Below are 21,291 nucleotides of genomic sequence, written 5' to 3'. Positions count from 1 at the left end.
AATTGTGTATAGGTAATGTGATGCAAAAGGCTGGACTGGATGAATCCCAAGCCGGAATTAAGATTGCCGGAAAAAATATCAACAACCTCAGATATGCTGATGACACAACCTTGATGGCAGAAAGTGAGGAGGAATTAAAGAACCTTTTAATGAGGGTGAAAGAGGAGAGCGCAAAATATGGTCTGAAGCTCAACATCAAAAAAACTAAGATTATGGCCACTGGTCCCATCACCTCCTGGCATATAAAAGGGGAAGAAATGGAGGCAGTGAGAGATTTTACTTTCTTGGGCTCCATGATCACTGCAGATGGTGACAGCAGTCACAAAATTAAAAGACGCCTGCTTCTTGGGAGGAAAGCAATGACAAACCTAGACAGCATCTTAAAAAGCAGAGACATCACCTTGCCGACAAAGGCCCGTATAGTTAAAGCTATGGTTTTCCCAGTAGTAATGTATGGAAGTGAGAGCTGGCCCATAAAGAAGACTGATCGCCGAAGAATTGATGCTTTTGAATTATGGTGCTGGAGGAGATTCTTGAGAGTCCCATGGACTGCAAAAAGACCAAACTTATCCATTCTTAAAGAAATCAGCCCCGAGTGCTCACTGGAAGGACAGATCCTGAAGTTGAGGCTCCAGTACTTTGACCACCTCATGAGAAGAGAAGACTCCCTAGAAAAGACCCTGATGTTGGGAAAGATGGAGGGCACAAGAAGAAGGGGACGACAGAGGATGAGATGGTTGGACAGTGTTCTCGAAGCGACTAGCATGAGTTTGGCCAAACTGCGGGAGGCAGTGAAAGATAGGCGTGCCTGGCATGCTCTCTGGTCCATGGGGTCACGAAGAGTCGGACTCGACTGAACAACTGAAAAATGTGATTGTAGGGAGACCTGTATTCTAATGTAAGTAGTAGCTAAATGCCACTACTGTTAGATTTTCATAAGCTGATATTGTCAAAAGTTCAGGCATATTTAATGGTCCTTTGGATTCAGTGACAGCTGGATTTTGAGCAGTTTTTTAAAAATCGTAGTAAAATTGGTAGTCACCTTTGTCTTGCATACTATTGCATTGTATTACTTTTTTAACAATTTTGTAACAAAATGATGTACATTATTCTTGTTACTATACTGTAGTGTTAATTTGCTTAAACAGCTGGAGAGTCTAGTATATGCCTGTGGTAATGTCATGAAGGGTAAGATAATCTTAAAGCAGCCTTCTCTAAATTGGTATGCTCAAAACATTTTGAGCTGCAACTCATTTTCCTTGACAGTTTACTGGATTTAATGACATTTTCCCAGAACACTAATAAGGCATGAGGTTTGAGAAGGCTGACTTAAAGGAGAAGCTTTATTAGACTGAATTCACGTTGCGACTTTTGAGACTGGAATAATTACAAGCAACTTTGTCCTAGTTTTCACATAAAGCAGAAGTGGGCAACCTGTGGCCCTTCAGATGTTGGACAACAATTCCTTTCCCTGACTATGCTGATGGTAGTTATTCAGGAACAAGTGGAGGGCCAGAGGTTCCCCACTCCCAGTTGTACAGCATTGCAAATGTTCCTCTTTATAAATAGGTCTGTGTATCACATGCCTCTTAAAGTGGTACTCTAAAGTGGGGCTTGTAGTATGAAAAATCTTGTGTAAGTTCAGACCTAAAAAGTATGTAGGAGAAAATTAAAATGTCTAACCTGTGGCCCTCCAGATGATGTTGGATTCCAACCCCTACCAGCCCCAGCCAGCATTGCCAATGGTCAGGGATGATTTGAACTATTGTCCAGCAATACCTGGATGGTCACAGATTAGTCACCTCTACTATAAAGGGGTGACGTCTCTGAACTTCCTACCGGATACCAGACAAACACATCCAACACTTCATGCAGAGCCTTAGAGCACAAAAATGAAATATTTGTTTTTGACACTTACCAAGATAAGCATCTTTCATATCCTTAGTGGAGCTGGGCACATCAATAAAGGCTGGTTTATCAGGGTCCCCATACAGGAAGAATCCTCCAGACCAGTCATTGGCTCCTACTGCCCCCAAAATGGGTCCAACCTAATTCATCCACAAGTAGTGGAAGAGATGATAATACCAAATCAGCAAAGAAGAGGTGGTGTTAACCAGCAGGAGGGGATAATCCTAAAATGTAGACTGCATAAGCACTCTCATTATTACACTAGAGTATTATTATTATTTTTTTAAAAATGTTTACTTTTTGAGGAGCCAGTTCTACAGTCCCACTTGCACTGACCTTACTTGGTCAAATCAGGTCTCCGTGAGTCATCCCAACACTGGATTAGCCAGAACAATTCATGTCCCAATCAGTCCTTAGGTCAGGCTTCCAGGTGGACTTAACTCCATAAGCTTCCTTTTTACCTAGCCCCTCAAAAGTTGGAACCATAACATTTTGTGATAGCAGGATTTCATTCTGTCAGTGATTTGCCATATCTTCATAACCAAGTGGGCATTTGAATCTGGAGTCCTGTACCACCTAAATCTAAATTTCATTGTATTAGACTGGCCCCTCTACGTGCCCAAATTCAGCTTGTTTTGGAGGGTTGGGGTGAGAAAGCTGAGATTTATCAACCTACAAAAAAGGAAGAATAGGTAGGGGATTGAAGTGACTCACCGGGGTTAGCAAGGCACTGAATCCCTCCTGGGACATCTCATACTGGAAGGAGCTTTGGGATGTACCACCTTGGGAATGTGTACCTGTAGATGAAAGATGGGAAGAAAGAGATGCAGGGGGTAGAACTTGAGGGCTAAGAGGTAATATCTAGCTAACTGAGGATGGAGACTTGTAGATAGAGGTGAAACCTCATCCTATTGGTGTGGCAGAGGATAGCCTCTGGTTGGTCAGAACAAGACCCCAAATGGGGAGGGAAGGTGCAGAGAGAATGTCAAACCCTCTCAAACCAAGCAGGAAAATGTCTGCCCCCTCACATAGATATTCTACTACACAGGTGAGAAACTAACCAGTAGGCCAAATCCTAAACCTCTCACAGACCTGCAAGCCTAGTTTGCACATACCAGTCACTTTATGTCAGGTGACAACATCACTTTCAAAGTCCATTTGCTTTGATACAAACTGCTTGGAAATTGACTTCAAAGTGAAAGCAGTCATGCTTTTTCCTGCCTCCCACCTGACATCAGGGATTGAGGTAGATGGGTGTGATTTGTGGGAAAACAGCATTGTTTTGGGTCAAGTTAGGACCCTGCTGCACCTAATTTTCTCCTAATGTTACTCCAGAGAGTTTCCCAATACACAGTTCTCAAAAGTTGGCCAAAAATATCTGGATTTTTCAATATCAATAAAATTATATATTACTCCAGATTATGGCAATGGCAGGACATGTAAATCAACAGATAGGTACTGCATAAATAAGATCAGATTAGATTCAAGCAGAAAGATTTATGTCTCTCTTCTCCTCATACACCTTGATCACTGATTGCCAGCCTGGTGTCTTTCAAATGTTTTGGTCTACAATTCCCACCAGTGTGCACCAAAACATCTGAAAGGCACCATGTTGGTGAAGGCTGGAGTAGACAATGCAATGATGCTATGTGAAATGGTATTCAAGAGAGGTCCCTAGATAGCCAGCTTTATGCAGTGATTAGTGTCAGACTAGGACCTAAAGACCAAGGTTCAAATCTTCACTCAGCCATGAAGCTCATTGAACCTTGGGTTAGTCACAGCCTTTTGCTACCTCACAGAGTTGTTGTGAGGGTTAATTGAGGCAGAACTTTGAGCTCTTTGGAGGAAAAGGTGGGATATAAAAGGTAGTTGAAGTGTTGGGATCCAGAGCCTGTAACAGTGTGTGCTAATCGGAACTGTTTCCATGCTTTATTCCTGCAGATCATGGCATCAGTGCAGTTGGCATAGCTTAACGTATAAAGAAACTCCCATTAGGAGCTGTTTTAACCCTGTTACTAGTTCTTATCTTGAACGTGACCTTGAAGCTACAAGTAAATATCCTCACCTCCTAATATTTAATATAAAGATCAGCACACTAATCTTGTGTTACCAACCAAGTTTAATTATCACCTCTTGTAAGAAAGAACTAGACATAACAAGCCTATTTGTCTTCACATGAATGTGAGCTGTCTCCATTTCATTTAGGCAGGGTAATGGTCAATAAAATATGGACTAGATTCATGTCCAGATTTGGACTGAGAGTCTCCCAACCACAAGTCAAAAGCCACAGATCTTAGCATTATCTCTAGATCTCTAGAACCACCTGCTGCATTTGGTACCTTCAATGGCAAAAATTTTAGCCTCAAGCTTGTTCTGGATGTCCTTGAGAGCATCAAAGTTGTTCACGGAGAAAACATGGTCTGAGGGTGGGTAAGAGGCAATAGTGTTGAGCTCTTGCCTTGGTCTGCCTCGAGAAAAAGCTGCTCCAACCTTTAACAGCATGCCAGGGAGGAGGGTGAGGAGGCAAAGTAGAGAATGAAATGCACTGAATGTAACGATGCCACCAAACTTTGTTACTGCTTTGCTTAGAATACAAATCTGGCATATAGTAATACATATCTCAACTTTGAACTGTGTCTATTTCTTCCATGGTTCTTCTCTACTGTTGATTGCAATCCGAGCTAAGAAGAACTCTCAACTTCCACTCTCAAATACCGGTATATGGCTGGCCCCTATCCCTATGGAGAGGGAGGTCTCTCTCTTGCCCTTATCCTTCTGCAACTCCCTCCTCCACCTCTGTTTTCTTCCAGCCTCTTGTTGGTGGTTGGAAGAAACCCCATTATTTATTTAGTTAGTTAGTTAGTTAGTTAGTTAGTTAGTTAGTTAGTTCTATACCACTTTTTATTTTTATTATGGTGGCATCACAGCCAGGGATGGCCCATTCCACTTCACCATCTGGGGCAAAACAGGAATCCATAGAAATGTAGAGCTGGAAGGGACCACAAGGATCATCTAGTTCAAACCCAGCAATGCAGGGATCTTTTGCCCAATGTGGGGCTTGAACCCATGAGATTAAGCATCTCATGCTCTACCAGCTGAGCTATCACAGTTGCCACCTCCTGTCCCTCCACTTGCCCCCTGCTTCTGCTGCCATCACACCCTGGCTCTCTCCGAACTCAGTGGGAGCTGGAGCGCTCCTCAAAGCATTGCCACTCTGCTTCTGCCATTGGGGAGGGGCAGCCAATCAGCAACATGGTGTGCAGGAATGCCCCAGCTCTTGCCAAACTTGTCAGGAGCCAGGACACTCCTCATAGCTTTGCTGCTCACTTGGCTTCTCCACTTAGGGCAGGGAAGACAAGCAGCAATGCCACATGCTGGAACACCTCTCTCTTGTTGGTGAAACTAGTGGAGTGCTGCTTCTTGCATTTCTGCCACCTGAGGTGGGCATTTCACCTTCCCTCATGGGCAGGAAGGTTCTGATTACAGGCATTTAGAAGAAATACCTTTTTTAATTTTTGAGAGAGAGAAAATAAATTTCTCTCTATTTACTCTGTCCATACTGTTTCAATTCATTGCCAACTGACCAGAAGAAAATAGAGCAGCCTGCTTTTAACAGCAGCTTGATTTGCCAAAATGAAGAGATGAAGCTTTTTTCCAGAATTAAAATAGTCCATCTTGATAATAACTGTACACCATGCTGGCAGGGAGGGGGAGTTGATTTTACTTATTCCAATCTTTTAACCTGACTTCCTTGAAATGTCTTGTGGATTTGCTTCTTAGTTTTCTTACCCCAATGGCAAAACGGATGATGCCGGCATTGTTAGCCTCTGGTATCACGTCACTATACTCCAGGTTGTCTCCACTTTTCTCTCCATCTGTTATCACAATGAGAATCTTAGAGGCACCATTGCGGGATCCTTTTTCTGGGACAAAGAGCTCACGCCTGGTGGTGGGGAAGGAGTATGAAGGTGAAACGATAAACAAAACTCTTTCTCAAATACTTCATTTGAGTTCTAAAAACGAGACATACAAATCAAAGCTGAGTAAGGAAAAAAAGTGAAATGTTATAAATAAATAGCAAACCAAGTAAGTACAAATAAGTAGCAAACAAAATAAGTGCTTAAAAACTTAAGGATTTTAAATGTGTGTGGGGGGAGGAATCAACACCAATCAGGTCTTTAAAAAAGATTGGAGAATAACACAGGATAAAACTCTGGAATACAGTGTTTCAGAAATTCCATGATGTGGATTCTTCTTAAAAAGTGACTGAATGAAATATGATGTAAAGAACTGGACTGAAGCCCCTAAACCTTCCCCATAAGAGGAGGACAGTATAGATTTACAATGGTGGTTGGCAGAAGGTCATGACTCTGAGACAGAAGGACAGAGCTGGGAGATAATGGAAGGGGAGGAGGGGGAAGCAGCAGATCCAGAACAGCTGGCTGTCATGTTATCATTAGAAAGCATTTCCAACCCCACTTCTCCTAGAACTAGGAGGGCTGTGAAAGTGGAAGAGCAGAAAGCAAACAGACAAAGGGCCTCACACAACCATCATAGAAGGGCTGACGCTGCAGATGACATAGATTAAAAGGGGGGAGGAGATTACTCAGAGCCACGCTATTGATTAATTAGGGAGTACATTCCTTTCTCTCTGTGTGTAAATCCTGAATAAATTACATGGTAAGCACTCTTCTTGTTACCTGATTTTTGTTAGGGTTTTTTGTGGGGGGGGGGGTTTCGCCACCGGGGGAGGGAAAGGATTCCCTGAACCTTGACAGATGATAATTCCAGACTGAATGGAAGCACGCAGTATCTCATGCAGAAACAGATTATAACATAAAGGAGATACTGTACTTACACCACTTTCTGTATAAATGTAGCTGTGTGAGTAGCCCCATACAGTTGTCTAACTGGTCTAAGAAGTGTATTGGGATCTCGAGTGTTCTTGAACTGAAGAAAGTTGAAGTGTTCTTGATATTTGTCTGAATACTGGGCCAAGGCAAACTAAAATGGGAGTGAAAGATGTTAGATACAGCAGCTGAGTGGAAACTGAGGAAAGGATTTGGATACATGGTTGAGGGAAATAATGTACATGAAGTGTATCCATTTGGCTCTGTTTTGAGGAATGATCAGAGAGCTACAACCAAAGCTGTATAAACTCTCATCTGACACAGTATCCAATTTGAAGCAGAATCCAATTTTTGTGGGAAGAAAATCTGAAGCCTGAAACCTATATAAGTTCTGCACATTCAGAAAAGTGCAATATTAAATTGAATCTCTAGTAAACCTGGGAAGGGTTTAAAAAGTTGTTCAAGTCACAAAAAATCTGCTCAGTCAGTGGGCCACTAGAAACCCTAACAAGAATATGGGCATGTTACTGTTTACTCTACATCCAGTGCACTCACACTGCAAGTTTTCTAAGCCACATTAAATTAGCCACAATCCATGGTGATCCTGTAGTTTCCTGTCAAATACAGCGGTTTGATGCATGTCTTCCCTCAAACCAGCTTCAATTTGACTAGAAAACTGGGTACGGAGTAAGCAGTAGTGTGAACAATTGGGACACCCTTCACAGATGCGCAGAGGAGCGCATACGCACAGATGACAGCTTTGTGAATATGAGTTCTCTCTCTCTCTCTCTCTCTCTCTCTCTCTCTCTCTCTCTCTCTCTCTCTGTGTGTGTGTGTGTGTGTGGAAGGGGTGGAAAAATCAGAAAGGCCATGTGTGTTGGGTGAAGTTTCCCCCTTCTCCGATACGAGCAAAACTGTGCAAATGTGGTTTGAAATGCAATAGGGGGAAATGACTTTGCTACATTTTCAGCCACTAATGTGAACATTGCCTAAGACTCTTCTTGACTTCTCAGATTTCAACAGGCCTTTCCCACATATTTTTAAGTGCAGTCATAATGGATAGAAACCAGATTTAAATAAATAGAAGAGAGAAATGAAAACAGAACTCTAAAATTCCCAGGATATGTATACGATGTATGTGCTTCTGGATATGAGAATTTGCCCAACTCACAGTGGACCTTTGAACTGACATACACTGATATGGCATGATTTTCTGTGTTAATGATATGCATTCAAGTGATGGGCAGAGCTAGATGAAACCTTATCCAATAATAACCAGTAGTTCTGTCCTATTATTGCTCAGTTTTGGAGGGGAGTTGTGAGTTGAGAATTAAACTAGTTTTTAAAATACGTCATTCATAGTGTCCACTCTGACATAATTGGCATTTTTTGAATGTTGCCATGATTGACTGTGTGATGTTGGCAGGATAGAAATTGGAATGTGAGACTGACCAGATGGATGGATAATACTGTATTTGAAAGTGAGCTATAGGGAGCCCCTGCTGATGAAGTGTCTCAGTTCCAGCTGACAAAGCACTAAGGCAAGTTAAGCAGACATATGATTCCAGAAACACATTTGTTCTGTTGAGGCCAAGGTACCAGACCTGGAGAAGCTAAAAGAGGCATGAAAACTTCAGGGAAGTTATACAGTAGCTGTGCCCCACTCCCTTAATGATAGCTCCCCTGCTGTCAGAGAGAACGAGGGTCTTGGGGAAAAGAGAGTGTCATTTTGAGGAAGAGGGAAACATTCCCTTAGAAGGGACCCATTCCTTGTGGAACAAACAGCTATCCTCTCATCCTAAGATATTTGTCTGGGGGTGGAAGGATCCCGTAGTGGGTGATTAAATTATTAGAAACATAGATAATTGAGTGTGTGACGGGCATAGCACCACAAGGTGAATTGCCTGCCTGGCACAAAAGAGACATGTTGTCCTTTACCTAGATAGGCTGGTAGATAGGGAGGAGTCAGTGGTCATGGTGCACATTGACACCAATGACATAGGGGAAATGTGGTTGTGAGTGAAAGGACAGTTAAATGGCAAATGCAATTCAATGTAAACAAGTGTACAGTGGTGCCTGTTTGGGCAAAAAACACCTTAATTTTGCATATGCACTCATGGGGTCTGAACTGTTTGGGCAAAAACATCTTAATTTTGCATACGCACTCATGGGGTCTGAACTGTTTGGGCAAAAACATCTTAATTTTGCATACGCACTCATGGGGTCTAAACTGGCACTGACTGACCAGGAATGATACCTTGGGGTTGTAGTAGATAGCTCAATGAAAATGTTGACTCCACGTGAAGAAGATGTGAAAAAGGCAAAATCCATGCCAGAAACTGAAAAGAAAACTACCCCACACCCCAATGTTACCTGGGTGTCAGTATTTTCAAAACGCTTTATGACCTCTGATATAAATGTCTTCATTTGTGGAAACTCGTGGCGCTTGATGCTTCCTGAACCATCTATCAGAAGAACTATGTCAGAGAGCTGTTTTGGACATTCTAGGAGAGGAAACACCAGTTAAATGGCAGGGAGGCCAGATTGAGGCATGTAAAAGACAGGCACAAAATCAAGAAACTCACATAACACTTGTGTCATCATGCTATACAATCACATTTTTTTTTTTTTTTTAGGTGGGGTTACCTCTGGCTACTAGTGCTTGTAGTGGGAAGGCCTGCTGATATTTCCAAGCTAGTCAACATGTTCAGCTGACCCAATCTTTTTTTTTTTTAGGTGGTATTTAATGCTAGTTCTACTTGGTGTAGACCCATTGAAGTTAATGGACATGACTAACCTAGATTCATTAAGTTCAGGATTTATTTGAATACCATCCAAAGTCTGACCAAAGGGTTGCCACCTTCTTCTTTTTTTAACCAAAGATGTGGTCCTGTGTGGTGATAAGCAGTAATTTAACAGGCAAATCTTCCCCATCACTGCACTCCCATGCTTGGAAAAGCATATCTAGCTGAGTTTCTACATGTTAAAAGTAGAAAACCACTGCCAGAAAACCTGTGATCAACATTCACCCATACACATAACTACTACAACTGATACATGGGACCTCCATATATCCTGTTCCCCATCTCTGTTTCCTCCCCCATCCTCTAGACATTCAGGCCAGTGAGTTGTTTAACCTTGGTATCACTAGTCCTTCTCTTGCCATTCAATCAGTGGTATCTAACTTTGATATTTGCTCATTCCTTCCTTGCATTTCAATCTCACCTGTTTGGTTCTTAGGAAAGTTTTGTATCTTCCTCAAATTTTCATCCAGGTGAAAGCAATAGCCCTTGAGGTATATGTTTTCCCCACAGGTCTGATGGACTGTGGGACCACACACCTGCAGAACCAAGAGAGTGGTCAGTAATGGTGAGGAGATGGTTAGGATAAGTTTGTTTGTTTGTTTGTTTGTTTGTTTGTTTGTTTGTTTGTTTGTTTATAGAGATGGAGTTCAAACCTGTGCAGATACCATACTACTAGACTTGAAAATCTTGTACAGTTGTGCTCAGATGTGTGGACACTAAGCTGGCAACTAGTTAACTCAGCTAGGATAAAAAGGCATTCTAGACATGCTCAAAGGCAAGCCCTTCTTAAATTAAACCCTGGCATTAGATGACGTTCTGAGGGGGAAGCTGAACCCAAGCCCTGGCATAGTGAGACAGCAAGGCATGATGAGAAAATGTCAGTTGGAGGGGAGAGGGTTACGCTATGGGGCAGACAAGGCAGACCTTTGAAAGAAAATTCCAAACCCAGTTATCTTGATGTAGTGATCTGTTGAGCATGTTCCTCACAGCACCATTTCACTGTCACTATAGTCAAAGGTTTTTCACCTTGCTGCTACCTTACTTTCCACAGGTCATCAGGTTGTCATGGCTACAGTAGGTCTAAAGTGATATTGGTTTTTTTGCAACTTCCTAAGAAAATTAAGGAATTATTTAGGGAACTTAAGGTTGGATGTAGGGCTGTGAAATAACTGAGAGGGTTCCCTCGCTCACTTAAAAAAATATAAGAAGAGGCTTTCTGGATCAGGCCAATGGCCCATCTAGTGCAGCATTTTGTTCTCACAGTGACCAACTAGATGCCTGTGGGAAGCCTGAAAAAAGCACCTGAACAGCAATGCTCCCCACTTGTGAATGTGATATCCAGCAACTGGTATTCATATTATGAGTCCATGATATACCTGCAAGTAGGGTAGTACAGAATTAAGAAGCGGTGTTTCAGAAAGAAAGAGAGAAAGAGAAAGAGAAAGAGAAAGAGAAAGAAATAATATTCTGAGGCAAATCTTGACACCTTGTAGTGTTATGAAGTTGCAGGCCTTTTATTAGCAGCAGCTGTTTTTGACATTATTATTATTATTATTATTATTATTATTATTATTATTATTATTGCTTAGTGGCATATCTGAAAGTTTAGTCGGTTGGGGAGTTGAAGGGAAGACAGACCAGAGAAAAGCTATGGGGAATACTAAGGCCTGGAGGTGTCCACCCAGTGTATTATCAATACTTTTCTAGGGAAGATCAGGGTAAGGGAGGTGATGACTGAGTTGGTCTATGAAGCTGCCCGGCATAAAAGTCTTATCAGAGGAAGGTGACACAAGTGGTTTTTTAAAAAAAAGTTTGCTAAACTGTCCAAACAGCCCAGAGTACAACCAGAGGAGCTTTGGGGTACAAATTGTCCCCAGTAGCTGCACTGGGTTGTAGAAGTCTTTGTCTGTGGTGCTTTTTGGAAATTGACCTGAGGTAAAAGAGTCTTTGGTAAATGTCAACAAGCACCTTTAAGTCCCTATTATTTTATGCCCATAGTATCCCTTTAATAAACCAATAATATTTGTTAAAAGATCATCCTGTCTCTAGTGCTTAAGCTTACCCTCCCAGTTACGAGGAGGCTATTGAAGGGAAAATTAAAGAAGCACAGATACCTAAACTTGTGTTTATACAGGTACTTCTGAAGGAATCTGTATGCCTGACATGGACTTTGCTGCTTACCAGCAACTGGGAGTCTTGGACAGAGACAGTCATACCGAGAGACATGTTCACAGCATCAGTGGGTCCTGAAAGAAGGAGAAATGTGTACTAAGGTGATAAGGCTAACAGAAGATTGCCATTATCAATGCAAGAACACTTGTTTATAATTAATATAACATTTATGTTACATCATAGGCTGAAACTCTATGCAAATTTACTTGCATTGTTTTAGTTTTAAACAAATAAATGTTTGACTGAATACTTGGGAGTAAAGTGCTTTGAGTACTGTAAATAAATATGCATAGGCTTGGCTTGTTTTCTCTCCAAAGGGCTTGGCAAACATATTTCAATAATCTTTATGCCACAGCGCAAGAGTGTTAAGTAGAAATATATTTCAGACTCATGGAGAAGGCAGACAATTGTTGTCGAAGAAACCTGCCAATAGCTTTTTCTAAAAAAAATGAATGCACCAACAGATGTTATTTCATTAGCCAGCAATTCCTATGAAGTAGTTATAGCCAACTGTTAATCCCTCAGTTTCTAAATCTTTATTTTCTTTCTTTCTCCCTCTGCTCTGGCTTCTCTTCCCTTACAATCTCTAACTAGCCTCACAGCCTCTAATTGCCCCTCCCCACTTCAAATTCTAATTGACACTTAACGGATTTTAACTGCCTTGGAATGTTCCTGTCAATCAAAAGCAGCTCCATATGCCAACGTTCTCACAGGGCTCCCCAAGCCCTGAGGCTGAATGCAGCCCTATAAACCGCTCTGTCTCAACTTTGGGACTGTCCCCAGGCCACACCCCTCATCTGTCCTGCTCAGGGCCTTGCCTGGGTGGTTTTGCCTGTCTGGAATGTGTTCTTGAACTTTCACAATCCCCCTTGTACATTGTAGACTCTCATTAGTGCGTCTCTAAAAGCATACCTCAGCATCTCTCTGACACACAAAAAGGATGAAACAGGGGCACTCTTTTACTATGGGGAGGTACCACAAAACCTAAGTTCCTGGACAACTGGGGATGTTGAAAGGTATGCATCTTAGGAATTCTGACTTCTCCTGACATCCTGACTTTAAACAGTGGTCAAATTAGACAATACTGTAATGCCTGAAAACATTCCCATTACAGTACTTTTTTAAAAATTGCTTTTTAAAAATAGCAGCTGTGGGGGACCTCTAACCAGATACAGACTGCAATGTAAAGGGAGGTTTTAACCTCCTCTTCAAATGCCATTGCCTGAATGCAAAGCTTTACTCCAAATTTTCTTCAGTCTGTTTCTTGCACCTGGTAGTGCCATTAGATATAAGTAGAGGCTGCAGATGCACCATACATTTTTAAAGCACTTCCCACCAAGAATCCTGGGAGCTGTTTTTACTCCCCACAGAGCCACAGTTCCCAGCACATTTAACAAACTACAGTTCCAAGGATTCTTGGTGGGGTGTGTGTGTGTGTGTGTGTGTGTGTGTGTGTGTGTGCTTTAAATATGTGGTGTGTACGCAGCCTTAGACTCTGGACTTGGTAGTCTTGTTGGAAAGGCTCCAGAATCACTGCGGTAAGCTAAGGTTACCAGATTTTTTTCAATGAATCCGGGGACACTTTTCAACTTCAATGGATTTTGTACGGGGACTGATCTTTAAATCTGGGGACTGTCCCAAGGAAACAGGGACATCTGGTAACCTTATGGTAAGCTAAATGTTTCAGGGCCCTCCAGCTCATTCTCCAGAGTGGGATTCTGCTCCATACCCCTCCCCTGATGGCATCAACCATTTGCTCTTATATCAGGGGCAAATAGCAGCTTCTGGGGGGTGGGGGTGCAGTTGGAGGTTTTTGTTGGGGGGGAGCACAGAAGGAAAGGATTGACCACCCATGCACCAAGATCAAGATCCGGGTCATGCACTCTCTGGCTGCTGTTTTATTAACAAAAATTGTGAAAGATACAGAAATGTGATCACACACTGAATGCATTGTTTAAGTTTGGCCCTTTTGGATTCAACAGAATTCTCAGAGCCAATTTCTGTTCTTGCTCAATGGGCAGTGTGGTTGCCAAATCACAGAAGAGAGGCATGCAGCATTGGGTGTTTACTCCAGACTTAAGCCACAAGTCTTGGCTCCCAATTCTTTTCTTCTGTTGCAACTCCACAGGAACACAGACTCCACCCAGTGACATACTCACTTTGCACAAGGACCTCCTGGCAACTGCCTGATTTACTTGGCCCCAGCTGGCATTTGTAGAGTTTGCCCGTTTCATTCACTTTCCCCTTCTGGAGTGGGGCACCAACCAACAGCCTGTGGGAGCACAAACACATGGAGACAATTCAGGGCTGTCTCTTCTGCCACTCCTGGGGACTGAATGATGAGACAGACAGCTCTCCAAGGACCCAGAGAACCAGCAGTTGCATACCCTCCATTTCTTCCGCTTCCGAACTGCGCTACGCTCTGCCCAAAGCCCAGTGCTGCTTCCTGGAAGACGGTTGGCTGTTCGGTATCCAAACTGAATCCATGGCATGGCGTCAGCACTGCAGGGGATGATCAAAGAACTTCCTCAAGCTTTTATATATATATATATATACAGCAAGAGGGAATTTATTTGTTTTAATTATTTATTAAATTGGTATACTGCCCTCCAACTGAAGATCACAGGGCAGTTTACAACATTAAAATAGAAAAGAAAAACACAAAATGTACAATAAAAATGAAAGCAGAAGGAAGCCAGTTTAAAAGGACATCCCACAAACCCATTTAAAAGGACATCAAGGCTTATAAGAGACCTAATATGTCTGCAAGATGGTTAAGATATGTAGATATATTGCAGCAAGAAGGTGAATCGTTTAAACTGAAAAGTTATGATCAAGTGAAAGGCGAGGTCACCGACTGGCTGCAATATCATCAAATTTACGAGATTTTTAAAGCAGACAAGAAAATTGGTTTTCAAGTTGAAAAATCAAAACTGGAAACAGAATTAATTGAACCGAACTCTAAAAACCTTTCCAGAATGTATAACTTGTTGCTAGAGTGGCATACAAAAGATGAAATGGTCAAATCAACAATGATAGACTGGGCGAAAGATGTGGGCCATAATATTATGTTGGAGGACTGGGAGAAATTGTGGAAGGAAGGTATCAAATTTACAGCTTGTAACAATCTAAGAGAAAACATTATGAAAATGCTTTATAGATGGTATCTAACACCAGTTAAGATTGCTAAGATGAATCCGTCAATGTCTAATATGTGTTGGAAATGTAAAACAGTGGAAGGTACCTTTATGTGGTGGTCATGCCCAAGGGTTAAGGCCTTCTGGGATAAGATTTACAATGAACTTAAGAAGGTAATGAAAATTACCTTTAGTAAGAAACCAGAGGCATTCCTTCTGAGCATGACCAATGAACAGATACCCAGTCAGGATAGAGTATTTTTTATGTATGCCACAACAGCTGCTAGAATTTTATTGGCAAGAAACTGGAAAGGTGAAGAGACCCCAACAGTGGAAGAATGGCAGATGAAGTTAATGGACTTTATGGAACTTGCCGAACTGACCGCGAGAATCCGAGACCAGAGGGAGGAGAAGGTGTTGAAGGATTGGAAGAAATTTAAGGACTATTTAGTTAATTGTGTAAAATTGAATATTTGAGCAGAACTAGCTGCTGAATAAGGCTTTAGCTAGGCAATATTAGATTAAATTGTTGGTAAGAATTTTTACAGTATATGTTATAAGTGTTTAAGAATGTCTTGAGATACTGAAGCTAGGTTATGAATTATGTATATGTAGAGGAATCTAAAGATAAATACGAGTTATGGTTAATGTTTATGGAAAAAGATATATAGCTACCTAAAGTATATATGGATTATCAATGCAGTGGAGGGAGTGGGGGAAGTCCCCTATGTTGAGAAGAAAGAATAAGAACGAGATAAAGATTGGTGTTTTGATAGGTATGTATGTGTTTTTCTTATGTTTGTTGTGTTATTGTTTGGTTTGATTGATGTGTTTTTTGCTTATTATAGTTTTATTGTATTTGTGTATGCTGTGTTCTTTTATATGTACATGGAAAAATAATAAAATCTTATAAAAAATAAATAAATAAATAAAAGGACATCAAATTTTAATCACCCAAAGGCCTAGCGTCACATTCTGAGCATTTGTAAAGTCTCTCTTCAATGTGCATTCTTTTACATTTAATACGATTGAATGGAGAAGTAAAGCCCTTGTTGCACTCTGAGCATTTTTATCTCCTCTCCATTTCATAGGTTCTCTGGTGTGCGATAAGACCTGGCAGAGAAGGATACCTCCTATCACAGTCTGAGCCTCTCCCCTGGTGTGCTTGAAAGCTGGTGCTGTAATTGAAGTTCTGCCCACATTCTGAGCATTTACTGCATAAGGCCTCTTTCCAGGGTAGGGGAGACCCCAAAGAGGCCAAAATAGTTTGGCAACTGCTGGGCTAGATCAACCAGCTAAATCTTAGAGCAGGAGTAGCCAACATATTGCTCTCCAGGTATTGTTGGATATCCTACTCCTCATCAGCCCCCCAACCAATAGTCAGCAGTGATAGCAGTGATAGGAGTGGTAGTTCAACATCTGGAGGGCATTGCATTGGCTACTCCTGTCCTAGATGATTATCAAACTTTGGGTCTGGCAACCCATAGTTGAGGGTGATCAAGAGACACCTGTAAGGAGGTGTCTTGAATTCTAGTGGGCTGGCCATGATCTGCTGCTGCTGCTAGTTGGCAAATGGCATCTGAGGGTCTCCTCTGAACTGGGATTTTGTTAGGAGCAGCTGTAAGGAGAAACCACTTGCTCACTCTAGGTCTTTGAGTCAGTGCCTAGAGCAGTAGTGTTATGTACTGAGTTGAATAGGATCCAAACTGCAGCAGTCTGATTGGTCCTAGAACAATAGGATTGAGATTGCAGCAGTCTGACTAGTCCCAGAACAATAGGATTGAGATTGCAGCAGTCTGACTGGTCCCAGAACAATAGGATTGAGATTGCAGCAGTCTGATTGGTCTGCAGGAGCCACCCAATCCAGCTCCAGGTGGAAGTGAATCCACACTCCGATTGGCATACAGGAGTATCCCGGAATTAGCCAATCACGTGGGGCCCATTGTGTAAATAGTGTATATAAAGCAGCTGTGGCCAACTTCCAAGAGATTGTGATCTACTCACAGAGTTAAAAACTGGCAGTGATCTACCCCCTTTGGGGGGGTCCTGGTCAAAGTTTTTGAGTTTTTTTTAGGACGGAAAGTCCTGTTTTGGGGGGTTCACATAAAAGTTTTTGAGCTTCTTTAGGGAGGAGGAAAGCGACATTGAGCTTTTTTAAGGAAGGAAAGCCCTGTTTTTGGTGGTTCAGGTCATTTTAGGGGTGCAGGGCAAATATGCAGAGGTTTTTTTAGGGGAGCCAAAGTTTTTTTAGCTTCTTTGGGGGGAGCCACTGATCTACTGGTGATCTACCACAGATGTCCAGTGATCTACCGGTAGATCACGATCTACCTGTTGGACATGCCTGATATAAAGCAAATGTTTTGGGGGAACTGCATTCCTCACTACTATGAGCTGAATAAAGAGCATGAAATTCACACTTGACTCCGAGTATATTTCACGTAGGCAAGGCATGTTGTCAGGCAAGAGGGTGTGAGCGTAAGATTGGAAAAATGAGAAATGGAGAGAGAGCAACAATGACGTATTTGTTCATTCCAAGCATAACATATTTTTCTCTGATAGTGGAGCCTGATCTTGAGGAAGATACTGTGCCTTTAACAATGCATGACAGGTAAATCCAACAGGTGTTCCTTTACCCACCCCCCCAGCACAATGGAGATGCGGTGATGAGAAGGGAAAATCTAGGCCTGTTGAACTTCTGTCCATTATTACACTGTTCAAATCACAGAGGCTCTAATCAGAAAAGGGGAGGTGCCCCATGAGGTTTACATCAGAATTTCTGGCGACTATGTGTATGTGAAGGAGGGCATGAGACAGCAATGAATGGCTGATGTAGGGGGAAAAAATAGGATGCTGAAAGCATAATTATTCAGAATGCAGTTCAGGAAGTAACCATCTGGTTATCTCTGCCAGACCAACTGGGCTTTGTGACCTTTGAATTTGTTTATGCTGGGTCACATTGCAAACCCATGCAGCTAGTACTTGCAACACATTTTCTTAATGCTATGGCCTCAGACATAGGCCCTCCTGGGAAACAAATAGAGAAGAGATATCCTTGGTGACAGGAAGTTGGGGGAGTTGAGGGAGGAAATGACTAAGTTGCATGGTTCTGGCCGAAGAAGTCTGATGACCGAGGGATAGATATACATATATGTAAGCTACGGTTCCCAGGATTCTTTGGGGGAAGCTATGCTGCCTTGAGGCAACTGCCTCAGTCCGGCTCACAGGCACGCCAGTTCTGATTGGTGAGCAGGTCAAATGCACTTGTATAATATTTTAGTTTATTGCGCCAAGCTCCTGTTAGGGATAGACTGTGAAGTTTGGTTCTCTCAGTTGCTAACTTTTCCACTTTCAAATTCAGCCCTCCAAATTCAGCCCTCCAAATTTCTGTAGCAGTTGTTGTTGTTGTTGTTGTTGTTGTTGTTCTTCTTCTTCTTCTTCTTCTTCTTCTTCTTCTTCTTCTTCTTCTTCTTCTTCTTCTTCTTCTTCTTCTCAACCATTAATTGCACAATCCAAAACACACATTACAAATAATACCTTAGGGTTACTATATTTCAAAAAGTGAAAATCCAGACCCAAAAGTTGTTGAGCTTTTTTTTGGGGGGGGGGGGTGATGGCAGAAATTCCAGACATATGCCAGCCCTATATACATACTTTGTCTAAATATTGAGTATAAAATACACCCTCTATCATACACTATTTTTCTATCCTTCCCGCTTGTCCGTTTAATACCTTATTCCTGATAATAGATATTGTTGACTATTCTTCCATTGGCCTGTTACATCTTTCCTGCAAGCTATACCATTGAACTTCATTTATGGGATGCTCTCCTCAGGGAAGCTCACCTGTCACCTTCTTTACATATCTTTAGACATAAACAGTCCTCTTCTCCCAGGCCTTTTAAACTGTGTGTGAGAGTACCAGTATATTGCTTCTGTTAGCTACTATGCTGTGTATTTTTATATTATAAACTGCCCTGTGATACTCAGATGAAGGGTGGTATAGAAATCTAATTAGAAATAAATAAATAAATAAATAAATAACATTAACCATGCCAATCCTGCAGAGTCATAATAAAAACTTATCTCAGGAATTCCCAGCTTACCTTAGTTCTTATTCACATTAGCAACTTTCCTAGATACTCTTGGAAATAAATTCATTTTATTATATCCTTACCAATGAGGAATGGTTTGCCTCATCCCAATTCATTAGATCTTTTTGTTCTTGTTTCTGCAGAGGATGGTGATTCATCTCATAAAGATCTTGCCATTTTGAAGTGATAGTTAATCCTAGGTATCTCACGCTTTCCCTAGGAAAGACCCTAGGAAAGACTCCCTAGGAAAGACTCCCTAGGAAAGACTCCCTAGGAAAGACCCTGATGTTGGGAAAGATGGAGGGCACAAGGAGAAGGGGACGACAGAGGATGAGATGGTCGGACAGTGTTCTCGAAGCTACTAACATGAGTTTGGCCAAACTGCGAGAGGCAGTGAAGGATAGGCGTGCCTGGCGTGCTCTGGTCCATGGGGTCACGAAGAGTCAGACACGACTGAACGACTGAACAACAACAACAATCTCACACTTTCACAAATGTTCTAACTGTTGATCCATTTATCTTCTTTGACCAACCCAATATCAACATTTAAGGAGAATAATTTACTTTTGGCTAAATTAACTGTATACCTGAAATGTTATTTAATTTTATTGCAAGAATTCTCAATTTATCTGAAATATTACCATATTACCTGTGTATAGGGTTGCCATACGTCCAGAGCTGAAGTAGCACCCAGAATTTTTGGATATCATCAAAAAGCACAACTTTTCCCCAAAAACCTTTGTGCCTGGATTTTTACTTCTTGAAATATGGCAACCCTACCTGTGCATAAACTTATTTTATATTTGGTGTGACATATCATGTATCCTTTTGTTTTTGCCTGATATCCCTGGCTAACATTTCTAAAGTTATTATAAACAGCACATCTGTTATAATGAGGAGCTTTGACCATTAATAATTAGTTTTGATACTGGAGCATTATAGATAATTTATATCCATTTACATAATTCAGATTCAAAATCATATTTGATCATACATTCTTTCAGAGAGGGTCTTTCTAGCCTGTCAAATGCTTTTTCTGAATCTAAAAATACACATATTGTTGATATATTCCCAAGTATAATGCATTTTTAATATCATTTTCACTAATATATTCGTTTTGTATACATATATTCCCCTAATGCATGCATTTTTGTAAACAGTGGTTGCAGAATTGCATCACACAATTGTATTTCAAAGGATAGCTGCATTTGGGGAAGTGCAAATTAGATAGTTTCTCATTAAAATGCAAACAAAATTAAACCCGCTTCCCAAACCCTAGCTTCCCCAAGCCCACCACTGTACCAGCTGAAAGGCTGGTGAAGACAATTTCATGATATATGGATATAAGAGCTAAATGGAACCTCCATTTTCAAAGGCATTTCACATGCAACCATTTTTATGGACATGACTGCATGGCATTGAACTGACTGGTTCCGCCTCTGACTTCCATGTTTCCATTGGAAGGTCAGAACAGCTTCTATATGTATAAGGGTCTCATAGGATTTATAAATCTGTCAACTTCAGTTTCTCATTTTTCCATCCTTCCAACTTCACATCACTTCAGTTGTTTCTTTTTCTAAAGCCTCCACAAAAATCAACCAGCATTTTAAAGTGGATTTCCCTCAATATAATTATTTTTGTATGCAGTTTTTGCCTAATATACACATTTTTGCAAGTCATTTCCCCCACAAGTTTGCAAATTGTTTGGGGAAGTGTGAATTAGGCAAGTCCACTTTTAAATATGAACTAAACAGAATTCCCCCTCACATTTCTAGGGTATCAGCATGTAATAAGAGCCCCTGAATTCTGGAGGGTTCCCTTCCCAGCCACACAAATGAAGTTTACCTGCATACAGTACATGTCCTAGTGGGTGGGACCAGTAAAACAAGCCTGTTTTCCTCTTCACAGATTAACAGTAACAGATATGTTTGTGAGAACCCAGTTAATATATCTTTAGGAAGGTCTGGTACAAGAAAATTGGGGGTGTTGAGCTATTATTATTATTATTATTTAATTAATTATCTGCATTTTAGAGAACTGTTTGAATTTCAATACTTGGATGTTACCAAACTTCATTACACGGGTCTTTTCAGATATTGGAGGAAATGTGAGAACACTAACAATTTAATAAATAAAAGCTACCACAATGCTAGAATTAGAAGGGAAGCCCCTTTTATATGACCTGTGTTATTTCCTACAGCAGTAACAAACCAACTGTAACCATAGTAGCAAACATCCCCAATGATTAAACAACCCAGCTTTAGCAGATTAATCTGCTGGCTGAAGCTAGCAGATCCAATTCTGTAGTTTTAAAAAAGTGTCCACCGCAA

The 21,291-nt window shown here is 41.3% G+C and overlaps 1 protein-coding gene across 1 annotated transcript in view; it reads right to left on the bottom strand.

Annotated features, from left to right (window-relative positions):
• Positions 1–21,291, bottom strand: part of ITGAX (integrin subunit alpha X) — a 46,144-nt gene that overhangs the window by 24,575 nt on the left and 278 nt on the right. Inside the window, exons 2-11 of the mRNA XM_033168371.1 lie at positions 14,122–14,236; positions 13,894–14,006; positions 11,744–11,808; positions 9,984–10,098; positions 9,132–9,262; positions 6,767–6,912; positions 5,698–5,851; positions 4,248–4,398; positions 2,623–2,705; positions 1,919–2,048 (exon numbers count right to left, since the gene is read on the bottom strand). Coding sequence (XP_033024262.1) covers positions 1,919–2,048; positions 2,623–2,705; positions 4,248–4,398; positions 5,698–5,851; positions 6,767–6,912; positions 9,132–9,262; positions 9,984–10,098; positions 11,744–11,808; positions 13,894–14,006; positions 14,122–14,236 — 1,203 coding nt within the window. The remainder of the gene's footprint in view (positions 1–1,918; positions 2,049–2,622; positions 2,706–4,247; positions 4,399–5,697; positions 5,852–6,766; positions 6,913–9,131; positions 9,263–9,983; positions 10,099–11,743; positions 11,809–13,893; positions 14,007–14,121; positions 14,237–21,291) is intronic.

Source organism: Lacerta agilis, chromosome 14 (assembly GCF_009819535.1).
Source record: "Lacerta agilis isolate rLacAgi1 chromosome 14, rLacAgi1.pri, whole genome shotgun sequence".
NCBI classification, from domain to species: Eukaryota; Metazoa; Chordata; class Lepidosauria; order Squamata; family Lacertidae; genus Lacerta; species Lacerta agilis.
This window is presented reverse-complemented; position numbering and strand designations above follow the sequence as displayed.